General features: G+C 42.9%; 1 protein-coding gene across 3 annotated transcripts in view; it reads left to right on the top strand.

Moving 5' to 3' along the window:
• MID1 (midline 1) overlaps nt 1–17,685 on the top strand; it is a 266,283-nt gene that overhangs the window by 185,591 nt on the left and 63,007 nt on the right. For all 3 annotated transcript variants that reach the window (XM_069761598.1, XM_069761600.1, XM_069761599.1), the window contains one exon: nt 5,028–5,171. In XM_069761598.1, coding sequence (XP_069617699.1) covers nt 5,028–5,171 — 144 coding nt within the window. The remainder of the gene's footprint in view (nt 1–5,027; nt 5,172–17,685) is intronic.

Below are 17,685 nucleotides of genomic sequence, written 5' to 3'. Positions count from 1 at the left end.
AAGTCTGCATTCCAAAACGGCGCTCCTTCCTTCCGAGCTCTGCCGTGCGCCCAAACAGTGGTTTACCCCCCACATATGGGGTACCAGCATACTCAGGACAAATTGGAAAACAACTTTTGGGGTCCAATTTCTCTTGTTACCCTTGTGAAAATAAAAACTTGGGGGCTACAATCTTTTTTGTGGAAAAAAAAAATATTTTTTATTTTCACGGCGTTGCATTATAAACTTCTGTGAAGCACTTGGGCATTCAAGGTTCTCACCACACATCTAGATAAGTTCCATGGGGGGTCTAGTTTCCAAAATGGGGTCACTTGTAAGGGATTTCTACTGTTTAGGCACATCAGGGGCTCTCCAAACGCGACATGGCGTCCGATCTCAATTCCAGCCAATTCTACATTGAAAAAGTAAAACGGCACTCTTTCTCTTCCAAGCTCTGCGGTGCGCCCAAACAGTGGTTTACCCCGACATATTGGGTATCGACGTACTCAGGAGAAATTGCACAACAACTTTAGTGGTCTAATTTCTCCTGTTACCCTTGTGAAAATAAAAATTTGTGGGCAAAAAGATCATTTTTGTAGAAAAAATGCAATTTTTTTTTTTCACGGCTCTACATTATAAACTTCTGTGAAGCACATGGGGGTTCAAAGTGCTCACCACACATCTAGATATGTTCCTTAAGGGGTCTAGTTTCCAAAATGGGGTCACTTGTGGGGGGTTTCCACTGTTTAGGCACATCAGGGGCTCTCCAAACACGACATGGCGTCCAATCTCAATTCCAGCCAATTCTACATTGAAAAAGTAAAACGGCGCTCCTTCACTTTCAAGCTCTGCGGTGCGCCCAAACAGTGGTTTACCCTCACATATGGGGTATCGACGTATTCAGGAGAAATCGCACAACTTTTGTGGTCTAATTTCTCCTGTTACCCTTGTGAAAATAAGAATTTGTGGGCGAAAAGATCATTTTTGTGTAAACAAAAGCGATTTTTTATTTTCACCGCTCTACGTTATAAACTTCTGTGAAGCACTTGGGGGTTCAAAGTGCTCACCACACATCTAGATAAGTTCCTTAAGGGGTCTAGTTTCCAAAATGGTGTCACTTGTGGTGAGTTTCCACTGTTTAGGCACATCAGGGGCTCTCTAAACGTGACATGGCGTCCGATCTCAATTCCAGCCAATTCTGCATTGAAAAAGTCAAATGGCGCTCCTTCACTTCTAAGTTCTGCGGTGCGCCCAAAAAGTGGTTTACCCCCACATATGGGGTATTGGCGTATTCAGGAGAAATTGCATAACAAAATTTATGGTTCTATTTCTGTTTTTACACTTGTGAAAATAAAAAAAATGGTTCTGAATTAAGAGGTTTGCAAAAAAAAGTTAAATGTTCATTTTTTCCTTCCACATTGTTTCAGTTCCTGTGAAACACGTAAAGGGTTAATAAACTTCTTGAATGTGGTTTTGAGAACCTTGAGGGGTGTAGTTTTTAGAATGGTGTCACACTTCATTATTTTCTATCATATAGACACCTCAAAATGACTTCAAATATGATGTGGTCCCTAAAAAAAAATGGTGTTGTAAAAATGAGAAATTGCTGGTCAACTTTTAACCCTTCTAACTCCCTAACAAAAAAAAATGTTGTTTCCAAAATTGTGCTGATGTAAAGTAGACATGTGGGAAATGTTATTTATTAACTATTTTTTGTGACATATCTCTCTGATTTAAGGGCATAAAAATACAAAGTTTGAAAATTGCAAAATTTTAAAAATTTTCGCCATATTTCCGTTTTTTTCATAAATAATCGCAAGTAATATCGAAGAAACGTTACCACTAACATGAAGTACAATATGTCACGAAAAAACAGTCTCAGAATCAGCGGGATCCGTTGAAGCGTTCCAGAGTTATAACCTCATAAAGTGACAGTGGTCAGAATTGCAAAAATTGGCCTGGTCATTAAGTACCAAATTGGCTCTGTCACTAAGGGGTTAAACTTTTATATATATATATTTTTTTTTTTCACTTTTTTTTTTTTCACTTTTTTTTTAATACTTTTCCCATGGTTCAATAGCCTCCATGGGAGGCTAGAAGCTGGAACAACTGGATCGGCTCTGCTGCATAGCAGCGATCATTAGATCACTGCTATGCAGCAGAAATGCAGGTGTGCTATGATCGCCGACCACAGGGTGGCGCTCACAGCTGCCGGGGATCAGAAGAATCGCTGACCCCCAATCATGTGACGGGGTCGGCGATGCGCGCATTTCCGGCCGCGCGGCCAAAAGTGGTAGTTAAATGCCGCTGTCTGCGTTTGACAGCGGCATTTAACTAGTTAATAGTGGCGGGTGAATCGTGATTTCACCTTGCCACTATTGCGGGCACATGTCAGCTGTTCAAAACAGCTGACATGTCCCGGCTTTGATGTGGGCTCACTGCCGGAGCCCACATCAAAGCGGGACTTCTGACCTCGGACGTACTATCCCGTCCGAGGTGTGAAAGGGGTTAATTGTGTCTTTTATATATTTTAAATGTCATGTAATATTTATCCCATGGGATCCATTCACATTGTTTTATAGGATCGACTGGAAAATTTTCCCATCAGGAAAAACGCTGGATTCCTGCCGAAATGCGTTGCCATGTTGTTTCCTGTTCCCTGCATAATTGTATTGGATTTTTAAATGTTTTGAATAAATGCCTATTGTCTCTTCAGATAGGAAAAGAACTAAAACTCTAGTGCCACCTATAGGATCTTAATAAATAGCTAAAACGTTTTATTAACACCAGAAGCTGGAATCTCCATTTTTTTCCTATGATTTTGATTTTTCCCACACCTGTTACTTGGCACATGTGAGTTTGAAAGAGCATCACATGCTTGAAACATAGTTGTTTACCCTTAATTTTGAAACGGTGTCAATAATTTTGTCCAGCCTATATTGTTTTTTTTTGTGAAATTATGTCCAATTGGCTTTTTTTTTGTTTTGTTTTTGTTTTGTCGCAATACACAAAAATGAAATTAACCTTTATTATGTTTACACGTTCAGGATTTCCATCCTTTTTTTTTCAGGACAGTTTTTTTAAAAAACTGCAGCTCTTGGCAGAAAACGCAGGTCCTTTTTTTGGTCCTTTTTTTGTCCTTTTTTGATGCGTTTTTTGATGCGTTTTTTTATCCTTTTTTTATGCAGTTTTCTATGCAGAGACTGTGTGTTTCGTAGGAAGCTTTTTAGGGCTAAAATGGCTGAAAATACCCTAACCCTACCCCTAACCCTACCCCTAACCCTAACCCTACCCCTAACCCTACCCCTACCCCTATTCTAACCTTAGTGAAAAAAAAAAAAAAAAATTCTTAATTTTTTTATTGTCCCTACCAATGGGGGTGACAAAGTGGGGGGGTGTCATTTACTATTTTTTAATTTTGATCACTGAGATAGGTTATATCTCAGTGATCAAAATGCACTTTGGAGCGAATCTGCCGGCCGGCAGATTCGGCGGGCGCACTGCGCATGCGCCCGCCATTTTGCAAGATGGCGGCGCCCAGGGAGAAGACGGCCGGACGGACACCGGGACGCCGGGTAAGTATAAGGGGGGGAGATTAGGGCACGGGGGGGGCATCGGAGCACTGGGGGGGGGCATCGGAGCACGGGGGGGGGGCATCGGAGCACGGGGGGGCGGGATCGGAGCACGGGGGGGCAGCCACACTCCGCCCACGCACTTCCGCCCGCTCCCCCGCACTTCCTGCTGCAGCGGTCCTGCACATCAAATCGCAGTAAAACCCGCAGATATATTTTTGATCTGCGGGTTTTACTGCGATTTTGACCTCACAATGGAGGTCTATGGGTGCAGAACCGCTTCGGTTCAGGAAAAAGAAGTGACATGCTCCTTCTTTTTTGCCGCAGCTATTCTGCGCGGCTTTTTAAACGAAATTACGGATCATGTGCACAGCAGTGACTGTTTTCCATAGGGTTACATTGTTATGTACCCTGCATGGAAAACAGCTGCGGAACCGCAGCGGCAAAACCGCTGCGGTTCCGCAGTAAAAAACGCACTGTGTGAACATGGCCTTATAGCAAAACGTGCAATTCCAATCATTTTTTTGGATAAGTAGTTCATTTTCTGGAACAACTTCAAGGATGTCAGCACTTTCGGCCGTGACTATATAAACTGATGGACAAAGGGAGGGGGATTCCTTTGTCTTCATATCAGCGCTTGTTATGTGATCGGAGACCAACAATCGGTTGTCATGTTAGCTGTGGGTTAAAATGGTTAGACAAAGGGAGGTACTTGGTCCTCTACTATGGTTTGACATGGCAATCGGGGAACTGATGAAGGCCTCCAAATCTACCATTGTGATACTTTTATGCTTATTATGATACTTTTGTATGGCAGCCTGTCATCATTATTACAAAAAGCAGTAAAAATACAACAACAAAAAAAAGTTGTCCACTTTCTTGAAAGTGGCCTCAAAATGTGTAAAATACATATAATATCAAATTCAGCAGGTACTCATCCTACCTGGGTGCAGCGCCAGCACCCACTGCTGCTCTTGTCCAGGTCTGTAGAGGACCGTAGTCATGTCACGTCAACTGTTTGCATCAGTCGCTGTGCTCACCGGTGCTGGACCCAGGGAGGGTGAGTTTCTGCTGAGTTTATCTTACACATTTTATTCAGTGGGGCCCACGGTTCTGGAAGTGAACAACACCATTTAAGGGATACAATAGTACACACAATTGGGATCACCCTGTCTGCATAGTAAAAACCATAAACAAAAGCCTGAAAAGCGATGGATGAAAATTGCCTTTGTTAAAAAGCTCTTATAGCTCTTGAAAGGTAGGGTAAAAAAAAGAAAACCGTAAAATGGCTATACAGAAAAGGGGTTAGAGACTGTTTAGCATGCTACTCCAACTGGGCTAAAGCTATGGTAGTCTGAAGAACCCTGATAATACCTAGGTACAGGAATTGCTAATTAAAATAAAAATAAAAACTAGAAGTGTCGCTGAAATTCCCCTGATTTTTTTCATAAGTTAATGTATTATTTCTTCTGACAGCTCCTAATCCTCCAGTGATTAGAGAAGAACTCTGTACGGCATCTTATGACACAATTACTGTTCACTGGACCTCTGATGACGAGTTCAGTGTTGTTTCCTATGAGCTTCAGTATACGATCTTCACTGGACAATCCAACTTAGTCAGTAAGTATATTCACTGTATCGGTACAATTGGACTGAGATTATTATGCAAGACAAATCCAGCAGCTACTTTATTGGGGTTTGCTTAATGACAAGTTGACTTCTCTTTGGTTTACAAAGAAAATTAGCAGGATTGTGTCAAGACTTTAGTAAAATCATATATGTTGAATCGTGCTCTGGACTCTACTTGTGATAGTAGTTTTATATTTATGTTTTCTTAATTTTTCCATTTTAAACCCAAGCCAGTGTCTAATTGCTTAATTATTGAGCGATAAGTGTAATTGGTGTAGACAAGAAATCTGTATAGTCAGTATATGTGTTAATAGGATTTTCTTGTGGAGATGTGCTAATTGCTAGGCTTTGAAGATGGCACAGTAGGAAGCCGTCACCCACCACCCTCCACTTTAATTACTGCTGTGTGTGTAAGATAATTAACAAGATGGAAGGCTAGTTATATGGAAGTTGACTTTTTCCCGATACAGAGGTTTAAACAAATAGATGGAAAATCTGCCTTTGTGAGAGGATTTTAATATTTCTCTATAGTTAATTTGAAGAAGTAATTAATTTTTAGTAGTTTTTTTTTCCAACACAATGAAATAAAGTACAGGATGGATTAATTACAGAACATGGTTTGAAGGAGTTAAAAGGTTCAGAGTTTCCAATTTTTAGTGTCTAATATGTTACAGGAATCCATGGATTGCTCACTACTTGTCAATGTCGAGTTCATCAGCCGTGATTAGAAAACCTAATGAAAAGTTGGCGCTAATGAATTGAAAGCTTCCAACTTTGGTCAGGTGGCCGCACGTTGTAGTGCCCAGTACGTTGTAGTGCCCAGTACTCTCTGCCCAGCTTGTGCTTCGGAAGGCATGGACCCCATAAATTAAGCATTAAGTCCTGACTTACTTGTTCCAATGCATGCATTATTGGTAGTGATAACCAAGGGTACATTCAGATTTAACATATAATTCATTATTTTTAGGTTGCAATATTTTTTTTAGTTATATTTCAATAAATCCACTGAATCAATGTGGTTAAAAACCATAAAAAGGAATTTTAAGGTATGAGTTGGTGAAGCCTTTAATGGTCACACATAGTGCTTGAAGCTCATGCTCCCTTTGGCACTTTAATTGGCCATCTCTCTTTTTGGTAGACCAGTTTAAGTACCCACACACTTTTAGCTAGCCATTCAAACACTTGTGCTGAGACGTATATATGGCCTTATTCAGACGGCTGTATTTCCAGTCAGTGTGCTGTTTATGTCCACAGTGGACAGCACACTGACCCAATAATAGGACAAGTGCAAGTGCACTCCAGCAAGTTTTTGTATTGAAATTACAGCATGCGCTAGTCTGGTCCTATGCTTGTAAATAGGCAGCTCCTGCACCCATCTGCTATGCAGACAAGCACACAAAGGTGCACCGGAGCCAGTCACATCCACAATTGACTGTTTTAATACCGTATTCTGAACCCGGCCTTCTCTGCTGACTCGCCCATATACATGTACACTTGGGACCGTATGTGTGTTGGGGTAATTTTTATTCCGTTTTTGGTAAGGTTAGTTGAAGAAAAATCAGCAATTCAGGGATAAATTACAAATATGTTTTATAGTACAGGCCATTCTGGATTATGTCAAATATGTATAGTAAGGCTAGGGTCACATTGCGTTAGTGCAATCCGTTTAGCGCTAGCAGATTGCGCTAACGCAATGTTTTTACCGGGGCCGCGTTCCGGGGTCGCGGTAACGTCCCCGCTCTCGCAGATCCCCGATCTGCGAGAGCGGGGAACGGACCGCGGGCGCGCCTCGGACGCTGCAAGCAGCGTCCGCGGCGCGCCACAAAACACCGGCGCTTCGCTAGCGTTCCCATTGCCGTGAATGGGCGCGCTAACGGACGCGTTGCACGGCGTTAATTTCGCCGTGCAACGCTGTCCGTTAGCGCGTTCCCATTAATGCAATGGGAACCTAGCCTAATTGTATTGGAGAATAAAGGGTTTAGTTTGTTTGTTAAGAAAATAACCAAAATATCTATTTTAATATACAAGTTATCAATATTGCTAAACTTAATTAATAATATTCTTATAGGTATATGTGTCTGTTGTCGCACATTTCTCTGTTCAACTGTGTGAATATTTTTATAAAAATGACTGAAGACACAGACATGTTGTCTATAACTGAAGGACAAATGATGACATTATTATCAATATGAGAACAGTCTGTTGTTGATCGTTTGGATATAAAATTATCTTTCAAAACTGGAAATTGCTTATACAAACTGGACTCTTTGTATTGTGCAAAATTATACTAGTTTCATTGTACGCAAGGATTAGTTGGTCTTGTAGCAAAATTGTTCCTTAAATACTGCATCTTTTTTTGGCATGTAAGATCTGTCACTCAATTCATGAGGTCTCCGTGTAAGCATTTTACATCTCTTACAGTTAAAAAAGTATAAATAAATATATCTCTTATTTTAAATGAATTTCCTTTCTTATTCATATCAACCGTGAAGACCAGGTCTTTGCTAGGAGATCAAATCTCCAATATATACAGTGTTCAGCATACAGTTGTGGCCGAAAGTATTGACACCCCTGCAATTCTGTCAGATAATACTCAGTTTCTTCCTGAAAATGATTGCAATCACAAATTGTTTGGTATTATTATCTTCATTTAATTTGTCTTAAATGAAAAAAACACAAAAGAGAATAAAGCAAAAAGCAAAACATTGATCATTTCACACACAACTCCAAAAATGGGCCAGACAAATGTATTGGCACCCTCAGCCTAATACTTGGTTGCACAACCTTTAGCCAAAATAACTGCGACCAACCGCTTCCGGTAACCATCAATGAGTTTCTTACAATGTTCTGCTGGAATTTTAGACCATTCTTCTTTGGCAAACTGCTCCAGGTCCCTGATATTTGAAGGGTGCCTTCTCCAAACTGCCATTTTTAGATCTCTCCACAAGTGTTCTATGGGATTAGGTTTGGACTCATTGCTGGCCACCTTAGAAGGCTCCAGTGCTTTCTCTCAAACCATTTTCTAGTACTTTTTGAAGTGTTTTGGGTCATTGTCCTGCTGGAAGATCCATGACCTCTGAGGGAGACCCAGCTTTCTCACACTGGGCCCTACATTATGCTGCAAAATTTGTTGGTAGTCTTCAGACTTCATAATGCCATGCACACGGTCAAGCAGTCCAGTGCCAGAGGCAGCAAAGCAACCCCAAAACATCAAGGAACCTCCGCCATGTTTGACTGTAGGGACCGTGTTTTTTTTCTTTGAATGCCTTTTTTTTTCCTGTAAACTCTATGTTGATGCCTTTGCGCAAAAAGCTCTACTTTTGTCTCATCTGACCAGAGAACATTCTTCCATAACGTTTTATGCTTTTTCAGGTAAGTTTTGGCAAACTCCAGCCTGGCTTTTTTATGTCTCGGGGTAAGAAGTGGGGTCTTTCTGGGTCTCTACCATACAGTCCCTTTTCATTGAGACGCCGACGGATAGTACGGGTTGACACTGTTGTACCCTCGGACTGCAGGGCAGCTTGTACTTGTTTGGATGTTAGTCGAGGTTCTTTATCCAACATCCGCACAATCTTGCGTTGAAATCTCTTGTCAATTTTTCTTTTCCGTCCACATCTAGGGAGGTTAGCCACAGTGCCATGGACTTAAAACTTCTTGATGACACTGCGCACAGTAGACACAGGAACATTCAGGTCTTTGGAGATGGACTTGTAGCCTTAAGATTGCTCATGCTTCCTCACAATTTGGTTTCTCAAGTCCTCAGACAGTTCTTTGGTCTTCTTTCTTTTCTCCATGCTCAATGTGGTACACACAAGGACAAAGGATGAGTCAACTTTAATCCATGTCAACTGGCTGCAAGTGTGATTTAGTTATTGCCAACACCTGTTAGGTGCCACAGGTAAGTTACAGGTGCTGTTAATTACACAAATTAGTGAAGCATCAAATGATTTTTCGAACAGTGCCAATACTTTTGTCCACCCCCTTTTTTATGTTTGGTGTGGAATTCTATCCAATTTGGCTTTAGGAAAATTCTTTTTGTGTTTTTTCATTTAAGACAAATTAAATGAAGATAATAATAACAAAGAATTTGTGTTTGCAATCATTTTCAGGTAGAAACTGAGTATTATCTGACAGAATTGCAGGGGTGTCAATACTTCTGGCCACAACTGTAAATAAGTACACCCCCTTTGAAAAGTAAGATTTTAATCTCTATTTCACTGAATACAAGGACAATTTCTAAAATTTTGATGATACGGGTTTTATAGGACTTTTTTTTAACCCATAACATGAAAGTAAGGTTAATAATATAACTTTCCTTACAAAATATTTGGTTTTACTCAAATTGGTTGGTGCAAAATGAAAATGTGTTCAGTTCTGTGCAAAGGTTTTAGACAGGTATACAAAAATGCGGCAAAGTAAGAATGCTTTGAACAATAAAGTTGTCAGTTTATTTTAATCAATTAACATCATGCAAAGTGAATGAACAAAAGAAAAATCCAAATTAAATTTAAATTTGGTACAACCACCCTTTGCCTTCAAAATGGCCTCTAAGTACCAATTCTTCTAGGTACACTTGCACACAGTTTTTAGTGGAACTCTGCAGGGACATTGTTCCAAAAATCTTGGCAAACCAACCACAAATCATGTGGATGTAGGCTTTGCTTTCAAAAGTCTTTCTGTCTTTTCATGTACTCCAAAACATTTTATTAAGATATGCGGAAACACTGGGTTAGTCCAAAAAGCTAGAACCTTGCGATAATGCAAGGTGTTGGCCAATTGCTAATTTATCCCAAATAAGGACCCACAATCCCTCTCACCTGATCCTTTAGTCAGTCCTATAAATTTAGTAGCATCTTAAGGGGTGCACGCGTGTGGGGTCAGGCACGCGCATCCCTTGCAGCAAAGCATCTCGGCAGCTAAGCATACAGACGCCGCAGTTATTTCAACGGCAGTTAGTCACGGCAGGAGTCAGGACCCCACTCTATGTTCTGTTTCTTCTGGGTGTGTCTTCCGAGTAAGCACTTCTTATTACTTGGATCTAGCTTTTCTATTAACCCATCTTACTACTTCGCCATGTTTACCTATGCCCCTACAGTGTTTGCTCCACTAGTCCTCTCTCTCCTTCACTATCACAAATCCCAGCACTCCCTAACCTAATAATCATCTCCCCTTCCCTCTTACCTCCCCACCTGTCCTCCCCTGCTGACCTGCTCCTCAACCTCAAATCTGTCCAACAAACACATAAAACAAGTCGGCCACTCTTTCTCCCACCTGCTCTCTCTCTCTCTCCTTCTCCTCACTGCTGGAGACATATCTCCCATCCCTGGACCCCCACATCTCATACCTCCCATTACTACTCCCTCCTATCACTCCCTATCCTACATGAACTTCCGCAATCTTTCCAACATAAAACCCGTGCCCCTGACGCCCACCCCCCTGCTCCCTCTCTCTGGAGCACTCTGGAATGCCCGCTCAATCTGCAATAAGCTTCATGTGATTCACGACCTTTTTCTCTCCCGCAATCTTGCCTTCCTTGGCCTCACAGAAACATGGCTAACACCCTCTGACACCGCCTCCCCTGCTGCGCTGTGTTACGGAGGCCTCCACTTCACCCACACCCCTCGACCCGGCAACAAACATGGTGGAGGAGTGGGTCTTCTCCTTCCATCAAACTGCACCTTTAACCCAATCCCACCTCTTCCCTCCCTTATCCTCCCCTCTTTTGAAGTCCATTCTGTCCGCATCTACTCTCCCTCCAACCTCCAAGTGGCCGTCATATACCGACCTCCGGTCCTGGCCACTGCCTTTATTGACCAATTCTCCACCTGGCTTCTTCACTTTCTCTCTGCTGACACTCCCACCATCATCATGGGTGACTTCACCATCCCCATTGATACCCTTCAGTCAACAGCCTCCAAACTTCTGTCCCTTACCTCATCCTTTGGACTTACTCAGTAGTCCTCCGCAGCCACCCACACGGATGGGCATACACTAGACCTGGTATTCACCCGTCTCTGCTCTCTATCTAACTTCACCACCTCCCCTCTCCCTCTATCCGACCACCATCTGCTCACCTTCTCATCCCTGTCCTCCTCACCAATCATCCATATCCAGCAACATGCGCACCCACGCAGAAACCTTGCACACCTAGACACCCACACACTCTCTGACTCCATCCTACCACTGGCATCCATATCCTCACTCCACGACACAGACAGTGCCGCTGCTTTCTACAATGCCACTCTCGCATCAGCTATTGACACGGTTGCCCCTCTCGTCCATGGCAGAGCGCGACGTATCAATAGACAACCTTGGCATAATAACACCACCAAAAAGCTAAGGCAAGTGTCCAGGGTTGCGGAGCGGCGTTGGAAGAGAACACACTCGCAAGACGACTTCACTGTATTCAAACAAGCAACACTCGCTTTTAAATCTGCACTCACCTCTGCTAAACAGGCCTACTTCACAACCCTCGTATCTTCCCTATCCCACAACCCCAAACAGTTATTCAAAACATTTAACTCCCTCCTCCGCCCCCCACTGCCCCCTCCAACCTCCCTCATCTCTGCTGAGGACTTTGCCACACACTTTAAAAATAAGATCGACCAGACAAGGCAAGACTTTATTGTTCAACCACCACAACCCCTTTGTATACCAGACCAATGCCCAAACCCCATAACCTCCCTATCCAACATCACTGAAGGGGGACTTAATTGTCTCCTCTCCAAATCCCACCTCACCATCTGTGCGCTCGACCCCATCCCACCTCCTCCCCAACCTCACCACCACACTTATCCCATCCCTAACCCACCTCTTCAACCTATCACTAACTTCTGGCACCTTCCCCTCTGCGTTCAAACATGCCACAATCACGCCTATCCTTAAAAAGCCAACCCTCGATCCAACTGCTATGTCCAGCTATCGCCCAATATCGCTGCTCCCATTTGCTTCCAAACTCCTGGAGCAGCACGTCCATGCTGAACTCTCCTCCCACCTCTCATCTAACTTGTTGTACGACAATCTACAATCTGGTTTCCGCCCCATCACTCAACTGAGACTGCCCTGACCAAAATCACTAACGACCTACTTACCGCCAAAGCTACTGGACAATACTCTGTACTCCTCCTTCTAGACCTGTCCTCTGCTTTCGACACAGTTGACCACTGCCTCCTACTGCAGATGCTCTCCTCCTTTGGCATCAAAGACCTCGCCCTATCCTGGATCGCCTCGTACCTTTCCAACCGCACATTCAGCGTCTCCCACTCCCATACTACCTCTTCATCCCACCCTCTCTCTGTTGGAGTCCCCCATGGCTCTGTTCTAGGACCCCTACTCTTCTCAATCTATACACTTGGCTTGGGACAACTCCTAAAGTCCCATGGATTCCAGTACCACCTCTATGCTGACGACACTCAGATCTACCTCTCTGGCCCAGACGTCACCGCTCTGCTGTCCAGAATCCCAGAGTGCCTATCAGCCATATCCTCCTTCTTCTCCTCTCGCTTCCTCAAACTCAATGTGAACAAATCTGAACTCATCATCTTTCCTCCATCCCACAAATCTTCCTTACTTGACCTGTCTATCGCAGTCAATGACATCATGCTTTCCCCTGTACCCGAAGTCCGCTGCCTCGGAGTAACCTTCGACTCTGCCCTGTCCTTCAAACCACACATCCAAGCTCTTTCCACCTCCTGTCGCCTCCAGCTCAAAAATATCTCCAGGATCCGTCCTTTGCTCAACCCCCAATCTACTAAAATGCTTGTGCACGCCCTCATCATTTCCCGCCTTGACTACTGCAACATCCTTTTCTGTGGCCTCCCTGCTAACACCCTTGCACCTCTCCAGTCCATCCTTAACTCTGCTGCCCGACTAATCCATCTCTCTCCTCGCTACTCCTCCGCTTCCCCCCTCTGCAAATCTCTTCACTGGCTCCCATTCCCTCAGCGTATCCAGTTCAAATTGCTAATACTGACCTACAAAGCCATCCACAACCTGTCTCCTCCATATATCTCTGAACTAATCTCTCGATATCTTCCCTCACGTGATCTCCGGTCCTCCCAAGACCTCCTTCTCTCCTCCACACTTATTCGGTCCTCATCCAATCGCCTCCAAGACTTCTCCCGAATATCCCCCATCCTCTGGAACTCTCTGCCCCAACACGTCCGACTATCAACCACAGTCGGATCCTTCAGACGGAACCTGAAAACCCATCTCTTTAGGAAAGCCTACAGCCTGCACTGACACCGCTGCTGCCTCACCAACACCGGAGCTACCGCCTCACCAACACCGGAGCTACCGCCTCACCAACACCGGAGCTACCGCCTCACCAACACCGGAGCTCCTGCAACCCTCAACCTACTGTCTCCTTCCCCATAATCCTGTAGAATGTAAGCCCGCAAGGGCAGGGTCCTCGCCCCTCTGTATCAGTCCGTCATTGTTAGTTTGTTTACTGTATGTGATATTTGTAACTTGTATGTAACCCCTTCTCATGTACAGCACCATGGAATCAATGGTGCTATATAAATAAATAATAATAATAATAATGCACGAGATGTCACTCTTTCATTGCACGACAGGCCACCATGGGTTGTCCAGGCCCTTTAAGGTGGGTACTGGGGTTTGTTCTGCGCAGGGTTTGTTTTTTATTATTAAATAAAAAGGGCAGCCCCAGACTGATAGGTACTCTTTAAAGATTCACACTGGAATCTGAAGTATCTCTAAACATAACACCATGACTATGCCAGCTTATTCCCAGGAAGTCTGCTGATGTATGTCCTGTATGTTACGTCTTTGGGAACCTTCTTTGCAATAAACTCAACACTTCCTTTGCTTGTTCTATTGTTGGTGGAGGAGCTTTTAAGTCATATTTATGTTAGGATTATATATAGAAGTCTTTTGTAAACTGGCATGCTTCACTTTACAGTTCTCACAGCCAAACACATACAAACCCACTAAAATAATAAACCCTGAAACTGAGTAGTGGATGAGTCATTGCTCCTCATTTTCAAGACAACCAATAATCACTGTTAATAATAAGAATATTTGAGATTAAAAAAACAAGAATATATATCTATATATACACTGCTCCAAAAAATAAGGGGAACAATTACATTCCCAAGTCAAATCACACTTCTGTGAAATCAACCTGTCTAGTTCTGAAGCAACACTGATTATGAATCTATTTCTCCTGCTGTTATTCAAATGGGACAGACAACAGGTAGATAATTTCGTACTGCGGTTTTCTCTTTTCCTAACCATACTCTACCTTAAGCGAGGTTTGAAGAAGACCCATTACGGGGTCGAAACGTTGTCTCGACATCCCTATGTTACTGTGGTGACTCCAATAAATGTTTGCCTATGATATGGATTTGAAAACCCATATCTTGAGTACGGCTGTTTTTCTTGAATCTATGATTTAACTGGATCTATTCCAGGTTCAGCCTGCACCTGGTCCATTTTTTTCAGTGTGCACGCCATTACTCTATAAACACTCTGAGCATGTGACAGAGTCTGGAGACACCATGGAGAAGGTTTTGCTGCCTACAACATCCTCCAGCATGACTGGTTTGGCAGTAGGTCAGTAATGGTGTGGGGAGGCATTTATTTGGAGGGCCGCTCAGCTCTCCATGTGCTAAACAGAGGTACCCTGACTGCCATTAGGTACCGGGATGAGAACCTCAGACCCATTGTGAGACCATAGGTGCAGTGGGCCCTGGGTTCCTTCTGTTGCATGATAGTGCTAAGCCTCATGCAGTTGAAGTGTGTCAGCAGTTCCTACATGATTAAGGTATTGATGCTATGGACTGACCTGACAGTTCCTCGGACCTGAATCCAATCGAGCACTTCTGGGACATCATGTCTCGTTCCATTCACCAACACCACGTTACAGCATAGATTGTCCTAGAGTTGACTGATGCTTTAATCCAGGTGTGATAGGAGATCCCTCAGGAGAACATCCGCCGCCTCATTAGGACAATGCCCAGGCGTTGTTGGGAGGCCATACAGGAGGCCACACACACTACTGAGCATCATTTCATTGTCTTGAGGCATTTCCACTCAAGTTAGATCAGCCTGTAATTTGATTTTCCACTTTGATTTTGAGTATCTTTCCAACTCCATACCTCCATGGGATTTTAATTTTGATTTACACTGATCATTTTTATGTTTTATTGTTCTTAACGCTATCCTGGATGAACTGCACTGCCTGATCAACCTCTATGGGTTGTAGACACTGCCTCATGCTACTGTACTGTACCTCTAGGGGTGAGAGCAATGACAAAATGCAAAAGTGACCAAAACAGCCAAATAGCGTGAGAACAAATAAATGGTCTGTAGTCACCCCCTGCAGAACCACTCCTTTATAGGGGTTGTCTTGCTAATCGCCTGCGATTTACATAGTAACATAGTTAGTAAGGCCGAAAAAAGACATTTGTCCATCCAGTTCAGCCTATATTCCATCATAATAAATACCCAGATCTACGTCCTTCTACAGAACCTAATAATTGTATGATACAATATTGTTCTGCTCCAGGAAGACATCCAGGCCTCTCTTGAACCCCTCGACTGAGTTCGCCATCACCACCTCCTCAGGCAAGCAATTCCAGATTCTCACTGCCCTAACAGTAAAGAATCCTCTTCTATGTTGGTGGAAAAACCTTCTCTCCTCCAGACGCAAAGAATGCCCCCTTGTGCCCGTCACCTTCCTTGGTATAAACAGATCCTCAGCGAGATAATTGTATTGTCCTCTTATATACTTATGCATGGTTATTAGTTCGCCCCTCAGTCGTCTTTTTTCTAGACTAAATAATCCTAATTTCGCTAATCTATCTGGGTATTGTAGTTCTCCCATCCCCTTTATTAATTTTGTTGCCCTCCTTTGTACTCTCTCTAGTTCCATTATATCCTTCCTGAGCACCGGTGCCCAAAACTGGACACAGTACTCCATGTGCGGTCTAACTAGGGATTTGTACAGAGGCAGTATAATGCTCTCATCATGTGTATCCAGACCTCTTTTAATGCACCCCATGATCCTGTTTGCCTTGGCAGCTGCTGCCTGGCACTGGCTGCTCCAGGTAAGTTTATCATTAACTAGGATCCCCAAGTCCTTCTCCCTGTCAGATTTACCCAGTGGTTTCCCGTTCAGTGTGTAATGGTGATATTGATTCCCTCTTCCCATGTGTATAACCTTACATTTATCATTGTTAAACCTCATCTGCCACCTTTCAGCCCAAGTTTCCAACTTATCCAGATCCATCTGTAGCAGAATACTATCTTCTCTTGTATTAACTGCTTTACATAGTTTTGTATCATCTGCAAATATCGATATTTTACTGTGTAAACCTTCTACCAGATCATTAATGAATATGTTGAAGAGAACAGGTCCCAATACCGACCCCTGCGGTACCCCACTGGTCACAGCGACCCAGTTAGAGACTATACCATTTATAACCACCCTCTGCTTTCTATCACTAAGCCAGTTACTAACCCATTTACACACAATTTCCCCCAGACCAAGCATTCTCATTTTGTGTACCAACCTCTTGTGCGGCACGGTATCAAACGCTTTGGAAAAATCGAGATATACCACGTCCAATGACTCACCGTGGTCCAGCCTATAGCTTACCTCTTCATAAAAACTGATTAGATTGGTTTGACAGGAGCGATTTCTCATAAACCCATGCTGATATGGAGTTAAACAGTTATTCTCATTGAGATAATCCAGAATAACATCCCTCAGAAACCCTTCAAATATTTTACCAACAATAGAGGTTAGACTTACTGGCCTATAATTTCCAGGTTCACTTTTAGAGCCCTTTTTGAATATTGGCACCACATTTGCTATGCGCCAGTCCTGCGGAACAGACCCTGTCGCTATAGAGTCCCTAAAAATAAGAAATAATGGTTTATCTATTACATTACTTAGCTCTCTTAGTACTCGTGGGTGTATGCCATCCGGACCCGGAGATTTATCTATTTTAATCTTATTTAGCCGGTTTCGCACCTCTTCTTGGGTTAGATTGGTGACCCTTAATATAGGGTTTTCATTGTTTCTTGGGATTTCACCTAGCATTTCATTTTCCACCGTGAATACCGTGGAGAAGAAGGAGTTTAATATGTTAGCTTTTTCCTCGTCATCTACAACCATTCTTTCCTCACTATTTTTTAAGGGGCCTACATTTTCAGTTTTTATTCTTTTACTATTGATATAGTTGAAGAACAGTTTGGGATTAGTTTTACTCTCCTTAGCAATGTGCTTCTCTGTTTCCTTTTTGGCAGCTTTAATTAGTTTTTTAGATAAAGTATTTTTCTCCCTATAGTTTTTTAGAGCTTCAATGGTGCCATCCTGCTTTAGTAGTGCAAATGCTTTCTTTTTACTGTTAATTGCCTGTCTTACTTCTTTGTTTAGCCACATTGGGTTTTTCCTATTTCTAGTCCTTTTATTCCCACAAGGTATAAACCGCTTACACTGCCTATTTAGGATGTTCTTAAACATTTCCCATTTATT

This window comes from Ranitomeya imitator, chromosome 3 (genome assembly GCF_032444005.1).
Source record: "Ranitomeya imitator isolate aRanImi1 chromosome 3, aRanImi1.pri, whole genome shotgun sequence".
In the NCBI taxonomy this organism is placed as follows: domain Eukaryota; kingdom Metazoa; phylum Chordata; class Amphibia; order Anura; family Dendrobatidae; genus Ranitomeya; species Ranitomeya imitator.
This window is presented reverse-complemented; position numbering and strand designations above follow the sequence as displayed.